The 24,594-nt window shown below is 35.4% G+C and overlaps 1 protein-coding gene across 17 annotated transcripts in view; it reads right to left on the bottom strand.

Annotated features, from left to right (window-relative positions):
• The window catches only part of SOX6 (SRY-box transcription factor 6), a 600,742-nt gene that overhangs the window by 241,207 nt on the left and 334,941 nt on the right, over positions 1 to 24,594 (bottom strand). For all 17 annotated transcript variants that reach the window (XM_037049998.1, XM_037049997.1, XM_037050000.1 and 14 more), the window contains one exon: positions 12,050 to 12,139. In XM_037049998.1, the coding sequence (XP_036905893.1) occupies positions 12,050 to 12,139 (90 nt within the window). The remainder of the gene's footprint in view (positions 1 to 12,049; positions 12,140 to 24,594) is intronic.

Below are 24,594 nucleotides of genomic sequence, written 5' to 3'. Positions count from 1 at the left end.
AGAGGGAAAGGGAAGGAGAGAGGGAGAGAAACATCAATGTATGGTTGCCCCTCATGCGTCCCCTGGTGGGAACTGGCCTGCAACCCAGGCGTGTGCCCTGACTGGGAATCAAACCTCGGTCCTGTGGTTTGCAGGCTTGCGCTCAATCCACTGAGCTACACCAGCCAGGGCTCCACGTTATTTTTACCCAATTTTTTTAATTGAAAACAAAACAAAACAGTGCATACACATCATTTTTTAAAAAAATACAGTACAGCCCTGGCTGGTGTAGCTCAGTGGATTGAACACAGGCCTGCGAACCAGAGGATCGCAGTTCGATTCCCAGTCAGGGCACATGCCTGGGTTGCAGGCCAGTTCCCTGCAGGCCAACTCCCAGCAGGGGACTCACGAAAGGCAACCATACATTGATGTTTCTCTCCCTCTCTCCTTCCACTCGAAAGACAAATAAATAAATAAATAAAATCTTAAAAAAATACAGTACAAACTATAAAGTACAAAACTTAAAAATCACCTCCTGTCCCATAATGTTCATTTCCTACTGCACAGTCAGCCTCTGTTAACAGTTTATTAAAAATCCACCCAACAATTTTCTGCTTTTATATAATTATCTATATAAATAGGAATATAGTCATATGTATATATATTGTCTCCATTTTTATTCAGTCACTCTTAATAATTCCAGAGACATTACTCTTACTAAGGCAATCAATAGTTCAGGTAATATGAAGAAGCTATGATAAGTCTCTGAATCAGCGACCCATTTCTACCAATATAATGAATGCAGAGCAAGTCAGATTTAAGTTTATGTCCTGTGAGGTATAGTCACTTAACACTCAGCTTTGCTTATTCCTTTATTGAGATAAAATGCTACTAAAATGGGACTAAATTTACCACCCAAAATGTTGTGAAATCAGCATTCTAAGTTATGGGAGAAATTTCTTTCCATTTGCCCAAGAACATTTAACTCCCAGATCCCTACTGTCCTGCCATTACCCTGTCATCTCTTACCTTACTACAGGTTCTCCTCCAATCTACAGGTGGGAGGGAAGGATGGACGGATGGAACAAGCTATGGATGGATGTCAAAGGCTATTTTCAGTTCTGGGTTTGCACACTAATACTGAAATAAAAATAATTGGCATTCAAAGAATATGAGCTACTTGGATAGAGCACGGTTCCACCATCAGCCCGAATCTACCACACGCCACTAAAGCTCCAGTGTGTTCTCCCTCATCCACACAGGAGGGTTGCACATGTCCTGCTAGCTGCCATTTCCTGGTAAGCAATCTGAATGGCTTCCAGGAAATTGCTAATGACCTTCATTTTACTTAAAATCTAGGCTGCAATTAGTAATAGTTTTCTTCCCCATGCTGGTTACAATGTTTATTTTCATCACAGCAATCAGCAAGAAAAGAGTAAAATGTCTTGTTTTTGCATTATATCAAAGTGTATTCTCTTTATCTCGATATGTCACCAAATAGACTAATACATATTTAATGTAATCATAATTGTGTAAGAATACTTCGGATCTTTTTTACTTCTGACCAATTTTCCCTCCTTTCCCACTCTAGGCTGTAGCTATTGCTAAAATTAGCCTTTTAAAAATGAAATCAATAGAAGTATTTTATAATTGGTGACTGTACATTTGAGAACATTTTATACTTGAAATTTTTGAAACCAGATATAATTTTAAAGTGAAGTTCTATGTTTTTAACTATAATAATTGACTATTTAAAAAGAAGTTTCAGAGTCTTATTCAATGAATTTAAAATATGATTATGTGGTCAATGTAATAATAACAAAGAACAATTTTAGTCAGTGTTATATTTATAACCAGAACCTGCTATTAAACTTCATTACTTTTTATGTAAACATTGATTTCACTAATTAAGCCCAACTGATCTTTTCCCCAACATATTGATTTCTTTTAATCCCAACAGTTAACAATGATTCTAATGTATCATAATACTTTAGACCTTAATCATATAGTAATTTTTGCCAGTAGCTTCTGTTTGAATTTTAATTAAGAAATCCATGTGTCTCCAAACCCAGGTGGGGGGAGGTTTTAATTGCTTGTATGTATATCGTACAGACTTCAAAAGAAGCAAAAGATGTTTGTAACAGAAAGTACAAAGGAGAGCTTGCAAATGTCTACATTCATGCAAAGTGATATAATTTTAAAACTCTGGATGGGTGTTGCTGTGTTATAATGCCTGTATATTTATAAAATTAGTTTCAGTATGCATTTGTTGTTAGCAAAATGAGCTCATGAACTCTGCAATAATTACAATTGACTACAAGACAACCAAAAACTATATAAAATGGGATAAACATACTATATGAGGGGAATTTTGTTTCCACCTTAATAATTTACTATGTAATGTACACAGTAACTTTTCTGGAAATCAGGGACCCTATATAGAAAATAAGTTGGATTACATAATATGCAATGCCCTTTCAGCTCTAATTTTTGATATGCTATGATTCTAGATATTACTCTGAAGTTCTATAATTATACAGATTTCTACAGAAAATAGTGACACTACTACATTATTTTATACAAACAGAGAAGTAAGAAAACAACATGTACTCTCAGTCTATTTCACAAGATGGTTTCTAGAGAAATCTAACATTTGTCTTAGAAATAACAATTTAAATTTTCCAAAATACATGAATTCTACACATTGATAGATGACTGTTTCTCCCATTTTCCTAATGAGGCAGAAAGAATCACTAGGTATATGAACTTTGCTAATTTTATTGGAGTTGAAAAGTGGCAAATGATTTGCTTCCAAACATTTCCAGACTTTTTTAAGTTCTCTCAGATGAACAAATTGCTGTAAATTTTTAAAGAGAAATTCAAGAAAAACTCATTTATAAATGAATATGTAAAGTGTACAGCCACAGCTCTTAGAAAACCACTCTAGTCCTACTGTGATTGCCTATGACAGAAAACACCAGTAATTATGAGTTACTATCCCTAAAAAACTTAGCATTCTGTAGAAAGGGCAATATATGGAAGAAGCAATCAGAGTCCTTAGATGCAATTTAAGGCCCTTACTATAAAAGTAAATAAACTGGGGGAAAGAACTGGCATTTAAGGTAGTAACTTGTGACACAGAACACTAATTCCACAGGAGTGCTGTTAGACCCATTCTGACCCTTTGGTGATAACAACACTGCTTAACTTACTTCAAGAATAACCTAAACTATTTGATCTTCAAAGATCTATCATGCACTGAAAAAAAAAAATGCTTTTGTGTGCCTGTGCTCTCATCCACAGATTTATGTTTGCAATCAAAACTCAAAATGAAACCAGGCTCTCAGTGGCACACAGTAGCCATATTATAATAAATTCACATTTTAATGTAGTATTTGTGCCAACCACAACTGCAGTGAGCTTGTACTATTTTATGCAACATAGTTCCTAATTTTATTCTCTTAGTAACAACAGTAAGGATGTAATAGGAAGCGATACTTAAGAACATTTAGGCTCTAGAACAAACCTCTCAGACATGTTACCTGAATAAATATATAAGTAATTGTGTTTCAACAGTGGCTTTGAAACATATTGGAAATCAATGATAAAATTTTCCATTTAAAAGCATTCGTTCAATTACTTGTTTTCACCTATCGAGGACTGTCATTTTTCTAAGCTGGAGGAGAGTATACCTACAGCACATCTACCTTAATCACAAAATGTAAATATTGAAGTGATTAATCACAAATGACCAAGGAAGGAAAACACTATTTTCCTTATTTGGTTCATATCACATAATTATTTTTGTCTCTCTGATCATCTGTGTGTTTGACAACCATGAACACAAACACTTTGTGCTAACTCAAACAGCCGCCATTCCTGTTTCTCTGGCACAGTGCCCAGGGAGGCGCCCTCAACCCAAGGAGGAGAGGCCAGCCACGGCATCCAGGGGCACGCATGCGGAAACGGAAGGCTGGCTAAGATTCTCTTCTGTAATCCACAGAAGGCTAGACCCATTTATGGAGACAGAGGAGGAATCTTAATGTGTAGACACCATGTATATGTCCCCCTTGCATTTAGAAATGTTTCATAATGATAACTATCCTGGCATTCTCACTCCTTTGGTACAACTCAAACAAATGAGCGGGTTATGGACCTTACCAGTAGGTGAGATAGAACTGTCATCTAGAGAAACAGTATCACCTATGCCCACTCCGGTGTTGTTATACTACCTCACTTATGGGAGGTAGAAAAGGGTAAACGTGGAAGGATTTTCATGGTTTGTGTGTTGTGAGAGGGAGAAATACCCCAGAGCCTGCTTTCCCCTTGACCCACTTCAGATTTCTAAGACTGAGGAATTTGAAAATTGCTCCATATTATATAGTAAATGAGGCTTTAGAGATTAGGATTCAAATCCTACCTCTACAACTTCTTTTCTTCTCCCAGACATGCCCCAAATGGGCATGGAACCTGCAACCTAGGTATGCGCCCGGACTGGGGATCAAACCCACAAACTTTTGGTGCACGGGATGACACTCCAACCAACTGAGCTAAGAGACCAAGGCCCTCCTCAACTTTCTAAGTAACCTAAACATGCCACTTAATTTCTCAGTCTCCTTTTATTCATATGTAAATTTAATGTAACAATATTTTTCTCACTGGGTTGTTATAAGGATCAAATCAAATCAAATATATATTTTAATACTTTGTTTTCTTTGTAAACAATAAAATACCTTTTAAAAGTACTAACTATATTATATATTGGCAGAAAATAGATAGTATTTCAAAGATCAGCCTTATAATTAAGAAAATAGAATGTAATACTAACATTAATTTTGAAAGAACCTTAGGATGTCGTGAAGACAACATCCCACCAGCATACACACACCCTCTACACCAGGAGTGTCAAACTCATGTTCACTGGGGGCCACCTCAGCCTTCAAAGAGCCAAATAATGTTAGGACTGTATGAATGTAACTACTCCTTCACAGTTAAGCCGGAGCTCAGCGCTGCCCCCGGGGTAGAAACAAGGTGCTGGGCAGGATAAGAGAAAGTGGAGGCTGGATTTAGCTGGTGGGCCTTGTGTTTGCCACCTGTGTTCTACAACACCCCTGTTTAAAATTTTCCACAGCCAAATTTCCACTGATGTTATTTTACTGAAGTATCCATTTATCCACTCATTCATTCTGAACAGAATAAGGAACAGAATAAGGAACAAAGACTCCTTGAACACCCATATTTAAGGTACTCTCTCTTAATTCAGTTCAACTTGATCAATGTCAGACAGCCATTGGCTGGTGCTAAGGTCTGTTGTATATTGAGAACAATTTCCCTATTACAACACAAAACAAATCTTATCCTCTTCCATTCAACAAGACTTCAACCTGCTAACCCCTGTTAGGCCAGGCTTCCCTATGTCTTTAATTATGATTCTTATTACATCTTCAGGGCTCTTCACCATTCTAGGCACTTTTGATAAATTCTGATTTGACAGCAAATTGCTTTAAAATATGGTGAAGAACACAATTAGAACATAATACCTCAGCTGTCACCAGACCAAGGCACAGTTCTAACCATTTTATGCTATCTTTCATTTAAGTGCTTAATAACATTATTTAGCGGTACATGTAATGACGTTACTGTGGTTTGAACATTGCTTTGAGATGACTACTCTTAAATCTGTGCCACTCACAGCACTCTAGACTCAGTGAATGCTCCTACTGGAGAGACTACTACCTATGGAAACGTGGTGAAGGTGAGGGAGGGGATTGTCTTAAATATCAAAAGACTCGGATCCAGACCCACTGAAAATCCACGATTCATAATTTCTCAAACTCTGTCAATGTTCTGACTCTCTCCTATTGAGGGGTTTGGGAAATATTGCTTTACTTCATTTAGATAAGAATTTTATTTGAAAGAATTGTTTTTAAATAAGATCTGAAATTATTAATGTATTGTTTCTTAATATGTAGTAATAGTAAGCTCATTGCATCAAAGATTGATTTTTCAATACTACTTTTACCCAGTCTGCTGCCCACAATTCTCCCTGTAACACCTAACCTATCACGCAGAATTTTCTAGTGGTACCGTCTATGTTTTCTCCCTTCTCCAGCTTCATTGAACTGGAATCCAAAAGAAAATGTGAAGTTAAGAATGATACATAGACATAACATCAGTTAGAAAAACAATATAAATATTGGCTATTTAGAATATAATGACTATGAGAATTCCAAAGGGTCAAATTTATAGAATGCATAAAGATATTTCTACAAACATATTTATGGCCCAAGGTGCCTTTATTGTTAAATTTAAAATGTTTAAAATGAAGAATTCAATTTAAGAAGTTAAAGGGTGCCAGAAAGTAAAGAAAAGAAAAAGTACAAGGAAAACAAGGAAGGGAGAGATAATAAATGTAAAAGCAAGATTAAATTAGTTGGTATAATTAAAAGCAGCAGAATTAACAAATAAATCTAAAAGGAGAATCTTTATCAGGGAGTGAGAGGATAGAGATAAATGGAAAAAGCACCAGCAAGTAAAACCGAGAAACAAAAGAGAGAGAACATAAATATGCAAAACTGAAAATGAAACATACAACAGCATATAAATAGAAAATTCAAAATAAATGATACTGTATTTTAAAACAACACTAGTATATTTGAAAATCTCAATATAATATACAATTTTCCAAGATTTTTTTCTGGCACAACTGATTTAAAGAAAAGTAAAAAATGTAAAACAAAAAAATTCCCAAAGTATACCCTAGGTGTAGAGGTTTTATCAGTATATTGTTTCAGAATTTCAAGGAATGAGTAACTTTAATGTTATCTACTCAACATTTTACACAGTCCAGAAAAAGAAGAAAAAGTTTTCCAATTCAACTTGAATGCTGGCACTAAACATTAACAAAGATAATATAAACAAAATAAAACACAAACTAATCTCATTTATGATTACAAAAATAACTGTAATATAAGGAAATAGAATTATGTAATACATTAAAACAAGAGTACAAAGGACTAATCAGGGTTTATTTCATCAATAAATTTGAAAAACACAAACCAGTAAGATATGCCATTATAAAATGTAATTTCTCATAGAAATGCTTAATAAACTATGACTAGAATTTTTATTAATAAAGAAAATCAAACAGTATGAAATTTTCTCAACAAACTGAAAGTGGAACTATCTTTTGACCCAGCAATTCCACTGCTTGGATTATACCCGAAGAGCCCTGAAACACCAATCCAAAAGAACCTATGCACCCCAATGTTCACAGCAGCACAATTTACAATAGCCAAGTGCTGGAAACAGCCTAAGTGCCCATCAGTAAATGAGTGGATCAAAAAACTGTGGTACCTTTACACAGTGGAATACTATGCAACAGAAAGGAAGAAGGAGCTCCTACCCTTCTCAACAGAGTGGATGGAACTGGGGAGCATTATGCTGAGTGAAGTAAGCCAAGTGGTGAAAGACAGATACCATATGATCTCACCTTTAAGTGGAATCTAATCAACAAAACAAACAAGCAAGCAAAAAATAATCAGATATTTGGGTGAGTGGGCTGGGATGGGAATAAAAGACAGAAAACTGTACTTGAATAACAATTAAAATAAAAAATAAAAATAAAACAAAAAAAGATAATCAGATATTGAAATAAAGAACAACATAACAGCAACCAGAGGGGAGAGGAGTAATGGGGAAAGAAGGGAAAGGGTTAGCAAGGAACATGTATAAAGGACCCCTGGACAAAACCAAAGGGGTAGGATTGAGGATGGGAGGTGGGGTGAGTGGGGAGAGGAAGAGTGCTGGGGAAAAATGGAGAAAACTGTACTTGAACAACAGTTTCAAAAAAAATTATAAAATTAACCAACAAAATTCACTAACATCCCTAAATACAGTAACAGAAAGAAAATGGAATGAAGAGTATCTCACTTACAAAAGCAAGCAAAAAACTAACTATCATAATGAAAACATCAAAGAAAATGTTCACAATCTATATTTTAAAAACAAAGCATTGTTGAGGGACAATAGAGAAATAAATTATTTTGAATGGAAAGACTCAATACTATAAAGCTATCAGTTTACCTCATAGTTTTATATAAAATAATCTTTTAAGATATCACTTTGGAATTTCAATTAGTAATACATAATTATAAGTCTAAAATAAATTTTAGAGAAGTGTGCAAACACATTAAAGAAAAACTATGGATATGGTCATGCAATACTGACTTTTCAAAGATACTGTAAGGCTACAGTGATTAATATAGCAGAGCACTAACAAAAGGTTAGACAGACAGATCAATGGGAACAGAACAAAAAACTGAGAAATGGTTCCTCAGTTAGTATGTAATAAAAGATGTTATTTCAAGTCAGAACTGATAAGGTGGATTATTTAATAAATGATACAGAAATATTTGGTCAACTGCTTGAGAAAAAAATTACACTTCTGGATGAAATTATATATCCAAATACATTCAAGAGGAATTAAAGAGTTCAGTGTATAGAAATACAAAGAAATAAAAGAAAATATACAGAATATTATCTAATCTCAGAATGAGAGAAGCCATTCTAAACAAATACCCAACAGAAAGAAAAAAGCATTAAAAAAGAGGGAACAATTTGAAAACAAAATCAAAAAGTAAAGAAAAAAAATAACATACAGGGCCTGGCAGAAACAGTGCCTGCTGGAGTGTGGTTGGTAGGGTAATAATAATATGGGTGTAACGATTTATAGTTTTATTTGAACAAATCACCTAAAATGTCATATGGTGTGCTTCAGTGTGATATGGTTATGTTACAGAATTATAGGCTTATGATTTCGTAATAAAAGATTTTGTAACGAAAAGAGGTGTTATTCATGAAGAGTTCATGGACCCTCTACATGGTAAGTGTATATGACTCTGAGTATGACAGATGAAGATTAATACCATAAATACACAGGGTGGGGCAAAAGTCTGTTTATAGTTTTGAGCACATGAAACACAGTGTATTCTTGTATTATTACTTATTAATTATTGAATTATTTTCCATATGAACAACTGTAAACCTACTTTTTTCCCCATCCTGTACATTGTTTTATAAAACTGTAAGAATCAGACAAATCCTTTAAAGGAAAAATGGGCACACAACACAAACAGGCTTTTCACAGAGAAAGAGATATTTAATATAAATAAATGTATGTAAAACTCTTCATTCTCAATAATAAAGAAATTCAAAGTGATTCAGCAATGACATGTTATTTTCCCTTTAAAACTGGCAAGAGACTTTTAAGTTAATGATGCTTGTTATCGGGGCACGGGAACAGCACTTGCAGACACTGCCGGTAAGAGGACAGGATGCCACCCCTTTCTGAAAGGCAGCGTGGCAATGTGTACCAAAGGCCTTTTAAGAAACAGTAACTCCTTGAGGTAGGGATTTCACTTTTTAGTAATATATTCTAGGAAAATAGCCACTAGTTAGTACTGAACACTAAGAGTTATCCATAGTCAAGATTTACTTTATAATGACAAACAACAAAACAACTGAAATATTGAATAAAAACTCAGTTAAATTATGAAAATCTCACTTTATGCAATATTTTCTACAAAAACAATGACCTAATCATAAGAAAACAGACAATATATCTTTAGGTGGGAAAAAACAGATACAAAAGAATGGTAAAAAGATTATTCTAATTTCAAGAAAAAAATTAACATGTATACATATAAATTAAAATGAAAAAAACATACAATATAATATAGGTAGAATTAAAGACAATTTTAATTTCTCTTGTTAATTTTAATTTCCAAATTAATTGTTTCAATAAATATGTATAATTTTTTATTTAATTCTTATTCAAGTACAGTTTTTTGTTTTATATTCCCTGCCCTGCCTCCCCCCAGTGCTCCCTGTATAAATTTTATAATGATGGAAAATAGTGAGTTAGTAAAAATGCACAATGCTTGAGATATAACATTGAATACTGATAATATACAATAGTATGTATGTCTCAGAGACACTATTTAGATCACTTTGACATTTCAGAATAATTATAACTAATTTAGGTCTGATCTCACATAGACTAAAAACATATGTTGAATTTTAGAATCACTATAATCCCTACTTTATTTTTTTCATTTTTATTATTGTTATATTTTCTGTACAATTTTATGCTGACAAAATATAAGCATGTGAGAAGAGACCTTTAGGTAGAATAAGTTTAGAATAAATCAAAATGAAAAATTTAAAAAGGATCTTATCATAATGCCCATAAAACCGAGAGTAGCACACAAGTGACAGTTCACTTACCTCCTGCAGAATCCAGAGAAAAAAAGTTAGAGAATTTAAAGAGCCTAATTTTGCATGCATTTCACTTTTGAGATGTATGCGTTTTGAATATCTGAGACTAGTACAACTTCTCCATTTTAAATTCATAATTAGAATTAAAAATAAAGTACGATGGGAAGTGGGGGCAAGGGAGAGAAGATAACCCAATGCTTAAAAACTCAATGCTTAATCACAACGTAATAAAACGTTAGCTTCCACGTTACTAAAAGAAAGCAAGACCCCCATCATTCATGCTGGCAAAAGCTTGCCTTTGCATAAACCATTTCTGTTCTCACTTTTATAAAACCAATGACTTTGGAAAGGAAAGAAAACACAGAATGACGTGCAAAGTAGCACACACCATGTTATTGCAGCTGGATAAAGAATATGTCACTAATGACTTTCTACCCATCCGTTACATGTTGAGTTTTTTTTTCCAAAATAGCAAGTGGCCTTTATAAGTACAAAGCAGAAGCAGTGAAATTCAAAATACTATCCAATTTCTACTTGATTTTGATACTGTGTTAGTTAATGGAATGAATTATTACTCATTCCTTGGGAAAGAGATGACTTCCTTTTCTTTCCATTTGAATTAAATGTAATATTTCTGAACCCTAATTTTCTGTACTAAATTCAAAATAACATTTTCATCAGACAGTTATCACCAAATGTTCATCTTAAGTGAGATATTTATTATCCATGACCAATACAAAGATTCACCTGAGGCTGTTTAATAAATTCAGAAAACTAACCTAATTCACTTCCTAAATTGTTAGTACAAGTCAGAGGGATGATTGCTCATTAGGAACAACTGATAGAACTAATGAATGATTATGGGTTCTATTCATGATATCAAAAACTAATAATATAGTAGTTCACTTCCACAAAGGAATACATAAGAGAAAGTTAGGCAAGAAGTATAACATCTTCATTGATAGGGTAACTTAACTGTAATGTACTAGGATTGTCCACTTAACAGGTTTCAGAAAAACATCAATCACATAACTTCAAAAATTGAGATTCGCATCCTCATCAGGGTAAGAGGTCATGAGATTTGTAAGTCCTGTGAAATCTGTTTAAGATTAATCAACCTAGCAACCTACAGGCATGTGAATAATGACTAAAACTTACTCTTCATAAGTGCTTTCTTAAGTGCCAGGTGCTATGCTAAAAGCTTTACATGTATTAATTTTCGTAATGAGCTTATGAGGTAGGTACTGTTATTACCCCACTTTAGATACTAGGAATTCAAAACACAGAAAAAGTCGGTGACTTGCCCAGAGTCACTCACCTAGTAAATGGCGGAGCTAGGGTGGGAACAGGTAAACAGGCCTCAATCCGCCTGTCAACCATCACGCACAGCACAGTCTATAACCTTTTTCAAATAGGTGCTGTGGTTGACCCTTTCTGATCAAAAAAAATGCAAATTAATCATATGAATTCATCAATTAGGCTATTATATTATGACAAAGACTAAAATCATCTCTAAATTCCTCTTTATCTTTGATATAACATTTTTTCATTTTCATACTTTTTAAAGTAAATTAATATACCACTTTATCCTATAATTTGTGTTATAGACTAATAAAAAGGCCAAAAATTTTATTCTGTAAACATTACAAAGAACAAAAGTTCAGAGATATACAACATATTTACCCTCTCATACATAAACAAGTATTAGAGGTAAGTACCGAAGGTCAACAAATATGTTGTTATACAAATTAACATCTCCACATTGATATGTGTGATATTTGATGTATTGTACCTTTAATTTCTCCAAGAAGTTCACTGGTGTTCAGTCTTTCCATTTTTTCCTTCCAATCTTTTGAAAGTAGTTTTTCCATGCAGGAGGAATCTATTAAAATAAAAAAGTAAGAATTTAAAATCTTGCATATATATTTTATAAGTATTAAATTTAACAAATCCAGAAGGCCAGTTTACAGAGAAGTTCTATCACTTAAAAATGATCAAAGCTAGTTTATGTTGTTGTTTCAAACCTAAGATACAGGCAATTATATTATTGTATTATAAAATATGACAACTAAATTTATTTTTACTACATTATTTAAACTGTTCTCAAGAAAAAAGATAATGCTCAGTAAACTTATCTTGGTGTTATAATTATAATTATATTTATATTCTGTCAGCATTTATCATTTCTTAAACTGATAGGACAGAAAAAGGTTTTCTTTCGTATGTATTTAAGTTTAGATAACATTCCTTTTAATCAGGTGTTTATTTTTTAATTCTAGCCAAAATTTGTGTACTGTTCAAGAAAAAAAAGACAATTCTTCAAGGGAGAAAACACCAATCAACCTGTAACCACTTGTCCTTAAAAAAGAAATAAACTTATGGCAACTTTTGTAAAATACCCATTGCTAGCAAAATGCAAAGAAAATAAAGTCAAGACAATGAAAACTGCTAATGCAGTTCTCTTATAAAAAGAGATGCACATTCTTTTCAAGAAAATACTATTTAAACACTTTGGCCCTACTGCGTTTCTAAGTAGCCTACTAGATTATAGGGAGTGATTACATCTATTCCCATAAAGATTCATAAAGTTTACAGAAATACAAACTTTAGAATATTTTAATAATTAGAAATTTTTTCTCAGTGAGTTCTTTTTTCTTTCTATTCTGATATATCTGCAACTGGAACTACTGCTTACAACTGTTTACATGTATTTTTGAGCCTCACATCTTCACAAATAGGCCACATTTCCAAAAGGGAATGCCAATTTAAATACTAAATCCTTAGTGTGAAGCATACTCCCATTAAACTTTAACAGTCCAAGTGTCAAAATTGTGACAACTTCTTTTTTTAATTATATTTAAATTGCTACTCCATATCCACATGCCTTTCCTCTCCCATATTAGTACTTATCTCTTTAGCATTTTTCCTTTCTTTTTTTTCTCCAGCTTCGAAATACTCCTTGAATTTTTCAGAATGACAGTAAGGTCAAGGTGGTTCTAAAGGGTTTTAAAAACTAGATAAGCTTTAGAAAAAGCCAGTGAGCCCTGGGTAAAAGATGAGAAAACCACTGCATGATTAGGAAGTATTGGTGAAAACAATGAACGTTTGTCCATGATGTGACCAATCAGTCAGGGAATGGATGGAATCCAGATCTCCAGATCCGGTGCGTCCTGAAACGGCTGACGAAAAACAACCACACTAGTTTGCTATCACAGAAGCTGAAGTTCTTTCTAAATAGAAGCCAGCTTGATTCTGTTACAAAAGCTCCTTGCCCTTCCCCTTACTTCCTTGCTTTGTTGCCTCCTTCCTTCTTTATTTCCATTCTTTCCTATTAAACTTTTCTTAGGCTTCAACAAGGGACCTTCCACTGTGATTAAAAACTGGATTCTGAGTGATCAGATAGGGCCTGCATGCATATGTATATACGTTCATTTTTTATCTGATTTCTAAAATGGTCTCTTTCTACGTTTATTTTAAATTCAGAAGCAAAGCGTGCACTTTGTTCTATACATATTTTGTATTTATGCTAATCATAAAAAAGTAATACTGAGTTTTGAGAGTAATGAAGCCAATCTTCAAAATTATGCCTATCAGAGATGACTTTTCCACAAACAGGGTTTAAATTTCTGAGAGAGAGGCTAACAGAACATCAGATCATAGATAAGGATAATCAGCAAAACATCTTCAACTTCCTGTCCTGCCCAGTTTTTTTTTACCCTTTCATACATGTTATAACATTGCACTAAAATGCACTGATATAAATGCTAAAGCATACCTTGTTAAAATTTGAATCGAGAGCAAATATTATAATGGTAAAAGACAAAAGCCCAATTTACTACTAATGACCACAGACTCGAAGCAAGTTCATAAACTAGGAATAGAAACACAATAAATATCAAACAGGCTTAAATATATGTCTCTCATTTCTATAAATAAACCTGAAATCTTTCAGAGCTCCAGGAAAAGAATGCTTAAACTTCATGGGAGAAAAGTATAACTATATGGACAACAGGAATACACACTTCAAATGTAAATCAATTTTACATAAAGTTGATTTACATGTGGACACAACTTTACATAAAAGCTACTCATTAATAAAATGGTTAATGACTTCAAAGCATTTCACATTCCTGTTAGAAAATTAATCCTCACTGTAATGCTAAATTGACCTAACTATATGTGATCCCATTTCAACAGAAGAAACTGAGGGGGAAAAAAAATCAGCCTTTGAGTGTCTCTATTATAGCTCATGAAAATATTTAATAACAATCACTGATTGCTTTTATCTATAGGACAATACAACTCACTGCATACAAATTTAACATTTAATCTCAATGCTCAGATTCCAGAGAGATTCAAAACACTGAGAAGTCTCTTGAAAAAACTCTCAGCTTCACACCTAATTATCTGACTGCCAAACCTCTAAGGGCATGCCACAATTAGTACCAAGCTCGCTCCATACTATAATGGAAAGCAAGTGCAGACAGGAGAAAAAAAGACCAAAAAATGCAAATTGTCAACAAACACTACATAGGCAGAGGGCTGTCAACACTGAGAAGTTTCTGACTTGCAATGAAGAAATATGTGATAAAATTATATATGAAAAATTTATATTTTAAGATTTCCCACTCAAAACCATGTCCAGGTAAGGGTGGAAAAAAAGTATTCTTCTTCCTTGGGCCACATGCTTCAACCACATTAACAGCACACTAGCTTTCCAGAGGCAATTGATCGGGTCAAACTCTGCCTCAAGTACAGCTGTAAAAACTAGAAGTGAAAACAAGTGAAGAACTCCGGTTCGCATCATGGACACGGAAAAAGTGCGACCATGCAAAGTGGCTCTAACTCAGCAGTCAGGCAGGGTTCCGGATGGAAAAAAGACTGAGTATCACCCAGATATTCTTGGATTATTTAACTCAGATAAATATGTTTTATATGACTGACTTGAAAACAACTAATGTAGCTATGGTGATGCCACAGTCCTCAAAACAGTAAAACAATATACAGTATTTTCATTACCTGAGTTTGACTATTCAAATTTTAGTATTTTGACTAAGCTGACTTCAGCTAAAAAACAGGAGAGAAGCTACATACCTTTTGGAAATTGAGATAAAGAACTACAATATTATAGTATAAAAAAGTCACCATATGTACATATTAAAAATGAATGCAAGGCCTATACCTCAGTATAAAAGTGGGAAATACCAAAATTAATTCCTCTTATCTTGAAAGAATTAGCCTCCAAAAGCCAATTCACACTCAATGCAATACAGAACTCTATCATATTTATCTTGCCTTATTTTTGTAAGTAATGTGATTTTAAAAGGACTATCAAAAACTGGACCTCTGTTCTCACTTGTAGTTTGATCAAGGATGTAAAAGGTTTTGATATGTTATAAATTAATTCTCAGCTGCATAGCTTTTGTTTTCTTTCCTCTGAAAATTTAAGTTTTTTGAGAAATTGTTTTTAAGAAAGAAGGTGAAATAAGCCAGGTGTTGAAGGACAAATACCATATGATCTCACCTCTAACAGGAAGCTAAACAACAAAACAAACACAAACAAGCAAAATATAACCAAAGACACTGAAATAGAGAACAGGCTGACAGTGACGAGAGGGGAGAGGGGAGGGAATTTCAGGAGAAATAAGGGAGGGATTTAGAGGAACCTATATAAAGGATACATGGACAACAACTGAGAAGGGTGGAAATGGGAGGGGGGGGAGGATGGGGGTGGGATGGGATGGGAGTAATAGACAGAAAACTGTACTTGAAAAATAATTAAATAAAAAAAATTAAAAAAAAAAGAAAGAAGGAAAGACAATTCAGAACTAATTTTTTTTTAGATTTTTTTTTATCTTTAGAGGGGAAGGGAAGAAGAGAGGGAGAGAAACATTAATGTATGGTTGCCTCTCAAGCATCCCCTGCTGGGAACTGGCCTGCAACCCAGGCATGTGCCCTGACTGGGAATCTAACCACAGTTGTTTAGTTTGAAGGCCCATGCTCAATCCACTGAGCTACACCAGCCAGGGCTTCAGAAATAATTTTTAATAAATATCCTGAATAGTGGATTGCAAAGCAACATTTCTGCTTCCTAAATATCTAGGTGTCAGTCCAGGTAAGTTAAGAGTACTTTATCACACTACTAATTAATTGTACAATACAAGACAAATTCAAAGTGAGGATATGTGAATGATTTATTACCTAATCTACAGATGATATTTTAGGAACAATTTTAAATTATTTCTAAAGTTGCAGCAGTATTAACATATATTCTACACAAAATAAAGATATTTAAAATGGCTCAAAGAGAATTAAAAAAATCATAGCTAAAACTAAAGCATGGGGGGAATAGAAAAAGATAAATGGAAAAAATTATTGTACTTTAAAACAATTTACCTGTGAGTAAACACATATTGTTCCCCTTACCTCAAAGTGATATTTAAATTTAGAAATGCTAAAACATTAGAAATGTGATATAGAAAATATTCTTAGATATTTCAGTGAGAAAAATACTGGCTGCTGCTCCTGTATGCAGATTTCCTACGGCCTTATTAATTCTTTTAAAAAATATTAAAACAATTCATTTTATTTTTACCATAGGAATCATACATTTCAAATGTAATATATTGTCTCTATATCCAAGAACCATAACTTGTCAAAAATACCTTTGACCTTTGTTTATGAGTAGTTTTGACAGTATGTATTTATATTCCTGCTGATCATCCACCTCACATTTTTCATTAGGAAATAGAGATAGATGCACACGCCTGTTACTGTACATTTTTCGACAGTGATAAGTGCTTCAGAATACAGTGGGATAAAATTGGAGCTTGGAGAGCTTGAAGAGCACTCTTAAATTTTAATTAAAACCCTCCAAGCTCACTAAAAATAATTAGACACTAAAATGTGCCAGTTTTATTTTGAAGTCATGCTAACATACAAAGCACAGTCCCAGACTACTACTCGTGCTCTCCTTTCTCCCCTTCTCCAATGAAACATCAGTTTTTCCAAATACGAACAAGAAGGTATAAATAGAGACTGTTTTCAGGCGTTCTCTTCATGCTGGGAAGCTGACAGAAACGACAGCAGAGTGGGTTTTTCAGACTGCACCAAATGAAACTAGAATAACTTGCCTAACCAAGAGTTCGAATCACTGACAAAATCTGGATAAAATTCAGTCTGCAAGGAACAACACGGTTGTATCACTGATCTTTTTTGATCCAAAAGCCAAACCTTTAACCTCTTAAATGTTTTTGCTATCTTAAAATATCTCATACAATGCTATATTCCACCCTATTTTTAGCCAAGCAGCAAGAGAAAGCATGCCTTTCCCATACAGCAGGGAATGATATAAACATCAACACAGATGCTCTGCCAGGAAGAGCTGGACTTCTCAAGCACTTGATCATTAAGGAATGCACCAACTGTTTTGGATAATCTCGTGCCAGCTCCCCTTTTGCTCCACACTCCCCTCTGGGAGTGGCCAATCTTGTCCTGGTCCTAATTTTTCATTTTACTCCTCCATAGCCCCCCCCCTAAAAAGATGAGAAATGGCATTTATGCCTAGCAATGAAAAAAGCAGGCTCACTTCCCCAAACAGACCAAAACTTTAAAACAATTAACCCTCCCCTCTTCTTTCAGATAAATTACTAAGTATAAAATGCAATCTGTTTCCTTTGTTTATTCAATATGAACAATTTGTAAATGACTCAGGGATAAAATTCAGAAAATGTTGTGCTAAATTAGAACCATTATAAACATGCTAATGACTCAATGCTTGAGTAAAACATGCATGATCGGTGTGAAGAAATAGATTCAGTTCTTATGAAATTCTGTTGTGTTGCCTTAAAATGATTTGGTCATCAAATCAGATATATTCCTTCCAGGAAAAAATGTAATGCTGCAACTACTTTACTAGATAGTACTAAGAGACAGAGAGTGTGAACAGAAGCTACTGAAAATGTCATTAAAACCGTTAGATGCAAGATTTTGGCATCTTCTTAAGGGAGAAAAAGCTCCACATTTGAAATCTACCAGAAATACACATGCAACATCATCACATTAGGTGCAATATTCTCTTTGCACTGTTTTTATCTACCAAAGTCTTCTATAATTTTTTATAGGCACTCCTTAAAACTGAGACTTCACGTAGATTCATGGCATTCACATTGTTATGTATGTACAGGTATGAGATACTTCTTTCACCTGCTTTTCAAGGCTGCTTAGCATCTACAACAATATCAGAGGGATTATTCAAAATCAAATTCCTCTCCCACATCCATCAAAGCACAACTGCTAATTGGTAGCAGTTGCCAAGGCCAACACAGAAAAAGAGGGAAACATCCAGCAGGTGATTCAGAGGTTCACAGCCTATTGCTGTAGCTGAGACTTCAATGATCAACAGGATAAACACATTCATTTCAGAAATGAGGAAACAGCCAAGAAAGTCACTTGCCTTGCTCAAGCTCAGTTTGTGGCAAGGCCTTGATTCCAGTTCATCGCTGGTTTTACTGAAATGACTACTTAAATCATTATTTGAACATCAGTTTTATTGTCTCTGCTTCCATATGGAGTGAAGCACTCTAGTTCCTTGGAGAAGGGCACTGAAAGTTTGAGGTATTTCACTAAAAGTCCGTAGTGTCCAACAGAGAGTTCTCCCATACACACCTCACTACACTGCTCCTCCATATTGCCTTTCTCAAATAATGCCTTCTCTTGTTTGAAAGGAAAGCCCTTAGGCTTTCCTTTCCTAAATATCATGTACTAAGAAACAGTTAAGATGCTACTTAAAACTGTTGAACTCAAAAAGTTAACTCCTTCCAAATTAGGTTTTATCTTCATGTACAAGAAGTAATTGTGCAGCCTGATACCTTGGTTTTTTTCACTGTAGCTCATTGCCCACAACACATTCAAATTTACCACAATTTCAATGAAGTCAAATGTCCCATTAGAAACGACAGCTGTCCATATTGCTGAAACATTACTCATCGTGACACCCTCTCATGACCCTGTTTTCTGCTGCTCCATTGCCAAAGGCCAAAGTATTCAAACAATATAATGTATAATACTGCTCTTTGGGCTCTACAAATGTTTGAATTCATTTTCACTTTTTCAAATGCATACTTAACTCCTTAAAAAATGTATTGGACTGTGGAAACTAATTTTTGTGTGCTCACTGTGTCGTATGTTATTTCTTTTGTTTTCTGCAGGGGGAGGGGTGATTTCTGAATGCTGCTATTGTCATGATGCAGTTACCAATCACAGTACACTGCTGCCTGTTTCCTACTGCCCCTCACAGCCACACAGAGAGAAATTTGACTCAGGGACTATCTGAAAATCATCTCTTATGCTCAGGTTGGAAGCAATAAGCATGTGGGCCTGAGATTGTCATGGCCATGCTCCCTAGTACTTGAAGTAAGACTATCAGCAATAAGAGTGAAAGAAGCCATAAACAAAAAAGGAAGTGAAGATGAATGAAGATAAGATAGGGGAGAAAATCTTTACATCACGTTAGCACACTTACAGCCAGAAATAACTAAAACCAAATTCTGCTTCTAGGCTTCTTGGTAATAATGTAAGCCAATATATTCCTGGTTTTGCTTAAGCTAGTTTGAGCTGTGTTTCTGCCAGTTACAACTTAAAAATAATAAACAACAGAAAACCATAACAAAAGCTGTTATATACATTCAAATGTGTTATACTTCAAATTTTAACACACTGGAAACCATCAATGCATTAACTTGTACTACTAGATTAAAACATTTATTATGCAAACCTTGAACTAAACCTCTTGCTTTATTGAAAAATGGGCAAGTACTTTAAACTCTTACAGGGCTGCTGTTTACAATTATTTAGCTATCTGAATTAAAAGTTTTTGAATATGATGCAGCCTAAAGAAAATATAGTAGAAATAAAGTGGAAACTGGGGCTCATTAAACACATACACACACCACCACCAACAACAACAAAAACTCTCATCTGAGACCAACAACCACTGATTTCAGTTTTGTGTTCATCAAAACAATTTCTGGTTTGGACTTTATATATAATGTTATGAAATGAAATTATAAAATATGTTTTTACTGATAAAATTTCTGTTTCTTCTTATCTGTTTTATTCATGCACTGGTAATTTATAAGAGATTACTCTAAAATAGGGTATTAAGGGCTCTCCATAATCTAGCTCTAGTGATTCATCTCCTATTAGTACTCTTACATGAAACTCTTCATTCCATCCAATGAGAACATCAAATATGTCTCACTTTTCTGAATATACCTTGTGCTTTTTCACTTCCTCACCTTTGCTCATGACGTCCCCCTGACCAGACTATCTCGCCACCCTTCTTGATGCTCATGAAAAAACCCTCCCATTCTGCAGCACTGGCATTAAATACCACCTCCTCAATCACACCTTGATTCATCATTTCCAACATAAATTCCCATCCTCTGCAAAGTAAAATAACATCTGCTGAGCACATATTATTTATCGGTCACTGTGCTTTTTATATTCTTTTCGTGTATTAACTCATTAACTCAGAACTTTACAACTCTTTTTTCCACATCTACCACTGCCATTATTTATCAAGTTTACTGCAATATGATTAAGTATATGGTAAAGATCATACCACATTACCCTAACTAAAATTAAGTTCCTTGATAGGGAATGATTCTGATACTGTAACAGGGTATAGTTGGGGACCCTCCCAAAGAAGGATTTGTAATGGGGTCCAGAACTCAGGGCATCCAGGAAATATTAAAAATATAGGATGTCCTCAGCCCCACAAGTCTGAACTGGGGTATGGGACACATGGACCATTGAGTAGTTCTGCATAGCAAGAGCTTTGCAACTAACCTCAGGCATTGTTATAACCTCAGTTATAACCTATAACTTTTAACTGGTTTCATGGATATGTTAAACAGCTGTGGCCATGCTTTGAGCCAGGGGGATGGAAATGACTCCAACCCATGATGAAACTGGGAGGCAACTCCCCCTGGTTACTGCGCCTGCTTGACAGCTTGGAGATGATTGGCCCCACACCACACAGACACACCTTCCCAGACTTACTATGGCAGCCCAGAAAAGCTGGAAAAATACGGAATTCTGGCAGGTGTAGCCAATTGTGGGAGGAGTCAGAAATGGGAGTGCAGAGGAACATTGGTGGTGGGATTTAGACCCAGGTGCAGGAGCCATAGCAGGGTGGGTGGGGGCCACGGAACCATGTGGCTTTGGCAAGAGAGGGGACTCATGCAGATTTGTCAAGAAGGGGGACCATGTGGCTTTGGTGAGAGGGAAACCATGCAGCTTTGGGTGCTCCCTTTGCCACGCAGCTTAGGAGGCAAGAAAGCAAGATGTAGCAGTGATGCAGAGTCTTCTCTTAGCAGTTTGGAAGAATGTAGGAGAGATGCTGCAGGGAAAGAAAGGGGTTGAATGACTCTTGCTGATGCGCCAGGAGAAGGTGCAACACAGGTTTGGAGATCATGGTGGTGACACAACTGATGGTGCTGGAAACTGAGGAAGGCCTGCCTGCTGAGCACAGATTACTGGGAAGAACCAGGGGCTACCTGAAGTACGAACTTCTATTTCTTTTCCTAAGATATGCTACTCTGTTCTGGACTGGGAAAAAGGGGGGAGGGCAGGACTGTGTGTGTTTGTGGGTGTTTTAAGGAACTTTGGGATTTTAATGAAGACATTAACTCATTACTCTTAAGTCTGTATAACTTTTTGAATAAATAACTCCTTTCCTTTTCACCACTCTATGACATTGAGAGCTATAATTTCTTGGTGGCGGGCAAGGCGAACCTAGTACAGCTGGACCCCAGGAAAAGGAGGGTTCATTCAGTAATAGTATATTGTGCCTCCTGCCACAAGTCTGTTCAATAACAATACCATTTTGTGTTCTTCCATAATACTTAGTCCACAGCTCTGCACTAAATAAGCACTAAAAAAACCCTCCTTAATATACTACTAAAAATATCACTATTTTGGTATGTCAAGAAGAAATAAAACTACTTTGTTGTATAATTAACTATATTGATTGTAATTTAATATACGTCATTTAATATATGTACCCAATTTAAAGGTAAATTTAATGAATTCATCAAATTACATAGTCATGTGGCTGCCATCCCAAAGAAGATATAGACAGAAGATTTCCAAAAACTTATCTTGTGCTCCCTCTCGGTCAATCATCCATATTTGTAGCCCCAGACAACCACCAATCTGATTTCTATTATTATAGCATAATTTTGCCTACATTGAATTTATAAAAATGGAAGTATACAGTATATACTTTTTGGATATAGATACTTCCAATTAGCATAAAATTTCTGAGATTCAATTATCTTGAAGTATGTAGTAGCAATTTGGTCTTCTTTGTTAATAGATAGATTTTGATTGAATAAATATACCAGTTTGCTTACTCATTCATCTGGTCGTAAATATGTGGGTTTTTTTTTTTACTTTTGGGCTACTAGAAATAAAGCTAATGTAAAATACACTCATGAGTCCTTTTATGAATATATCTCTTTTGTTCCCTCTAAAAATGGAATTTCTTTTAAAAGTGGGGAAGTAGAGGTCCAAGATGGCAGAGGAGTAAGTGGAAGCTACACTAACCTCCTCCCAGGACCAATCTGGAATTACAAGTAAACTGTAGAGAAATCATCCCAAATAACCAAATGAACACTAGCTGGAGAGAAGCCTTATAACCACAGACAGACAGAAGAAACAGCTTCACCACAATGAGACTAGTAGTAGTGCAGAGGTGGTACAAGAAGGCTGGCTGGGCCTTCATGGGTAGCCACTGAAATCCCAGAGGGATATTTCAGCAGCCAGGGGGTTTTCCTTGGGAAGTGTGCAGTCTAAACTGCAGCCCGGGCTCCCTAGCCTATAGCACCAGATCCTGGAAGGAACCCAGATAACATCCAGCTGTGAAGAGCAATAGGATTTCTGTCTGCTAGGAAGAGAGGAGATGGCTAGAGACTCAGAGAGTCTCTTAAAGGGCCAATGCACCAAATTTCATTTGCAGCCACTTACCCTGGACTCCAGCAGAGAGAGGGCAGAGTGGACTAGAGTTGCTTGAGGAGAGTCTGGGATTGGTGGTTCTGCGTATAGAAATGAAGGAAGAGCTGCCAGGATCCCTGTGCTGAGCCATTCCCCAAACTGTAAGAGCCATCTTTCTAAGGCAGAGCACTACTTTCCAAGTGGCATCAGCCTGAAGGGAAGCAAGAGTGGCACCCAAAGGAATTATTCACCCTACCCCGGGGAGCTTAAGCCAGGCTGCTGATTACAGCTTGAGGATTTATCACTGATTAGTTTAACAACTAAGGTAGATATCTGGGAGCTCTATGGGACATCAGCTGACCATCCCCAGGCCCCATGCTGATAAAAGTTGGCCTTGGTATGCAGCCCGGTTCTTTCAGCACAAACATGGGCCCAGCAAAGGCAGCTACATGCTATGAATTTCTGATAGCCCCAAACAGGTTGGCCAGGGCCACTCACAAGCAGTGTCTGACAAAGGCTTACACCAGTGTCTTTGCAGATCTATCTAATACACAAGGAAGCAGCCAAAACAGAAAGACAAATAAACAGGTCTCAAATGAAAGAAAAAGAGAATTCTCCAGAACAGCTACATGAAATGTAGGTAAGCAATTTACCAGAGAGTTAGAGTTATGAGTATAAGTGCACTCAAAAGCATTAAAAAAAGACATAGCAACCATAAAAAGGACCAGTCAGAAATAAAGAATGCAATTATCTGAAATACATAATACACTGGAAGGAACAGGCTGTAAGATAAAGCAGAGGATCGAATCGGTGACTGGGAAGACAAAGTAAAAGAAAAACAAACACCCAGGTAGAGCAGGAAAAAAAAGAATTTAAAAAAATGAGGAGAGCTTAAGAAACATTTTGGACAAACATGAAGCATAATGCCATCTGCATCATGGGAATACCAGAAGGAAAAGATAGTGAGCCAGGAATCGAGAACCTGTTTGAGGAAATAATGAGAGAAAACTTCCTTAATCTGGTGAAGGAAAATGGCACACAAATCCAGGAAGCTCACAGAGTTTCAAACAACTTGGACCTAAAGAGGCCTACACTGAGACACATCATAATTAAAATGGCTTAAAGATGAGGAGAGAATCCTGAAAGCTCAAACAGAAAAACAGGTAGTTACATATAAAGAAGCACCAATTAGACTGTCATCTGATCTCTCAACAGAAACATTCCAGGCCAGAAAGGAATGGTGTGAAATAATTGAGATAATGAAAAGCAAGGACAGCCATAGCAATCAGACAGGAAGAAGAAATACATGGCATCCAAATGGGAAAGGAAATAGTAAGA

This window comes from Sturnira hondurensis, unplaced genomic scaffold, assembly GCF_014824575.4.
Source record: "Sturnira hondurensis isolate 20B ecotype Veracruz unplaced genomic scaffold, ASM1482457v3 Scaffold0006505, whole genome shotgun sequence".
Lineage (NCBI taxonomy): Eukaryota > Metazoa > Chordata > Mammalia > Chiroptera > Phyllostomidae > Sturnira > Sturnira hondurensis.
The sequence above is the reverse complement of the archived record's forward strand: the minus strand, read 5'-3'. Positions and strand labels throughout refer to the sequence as shown.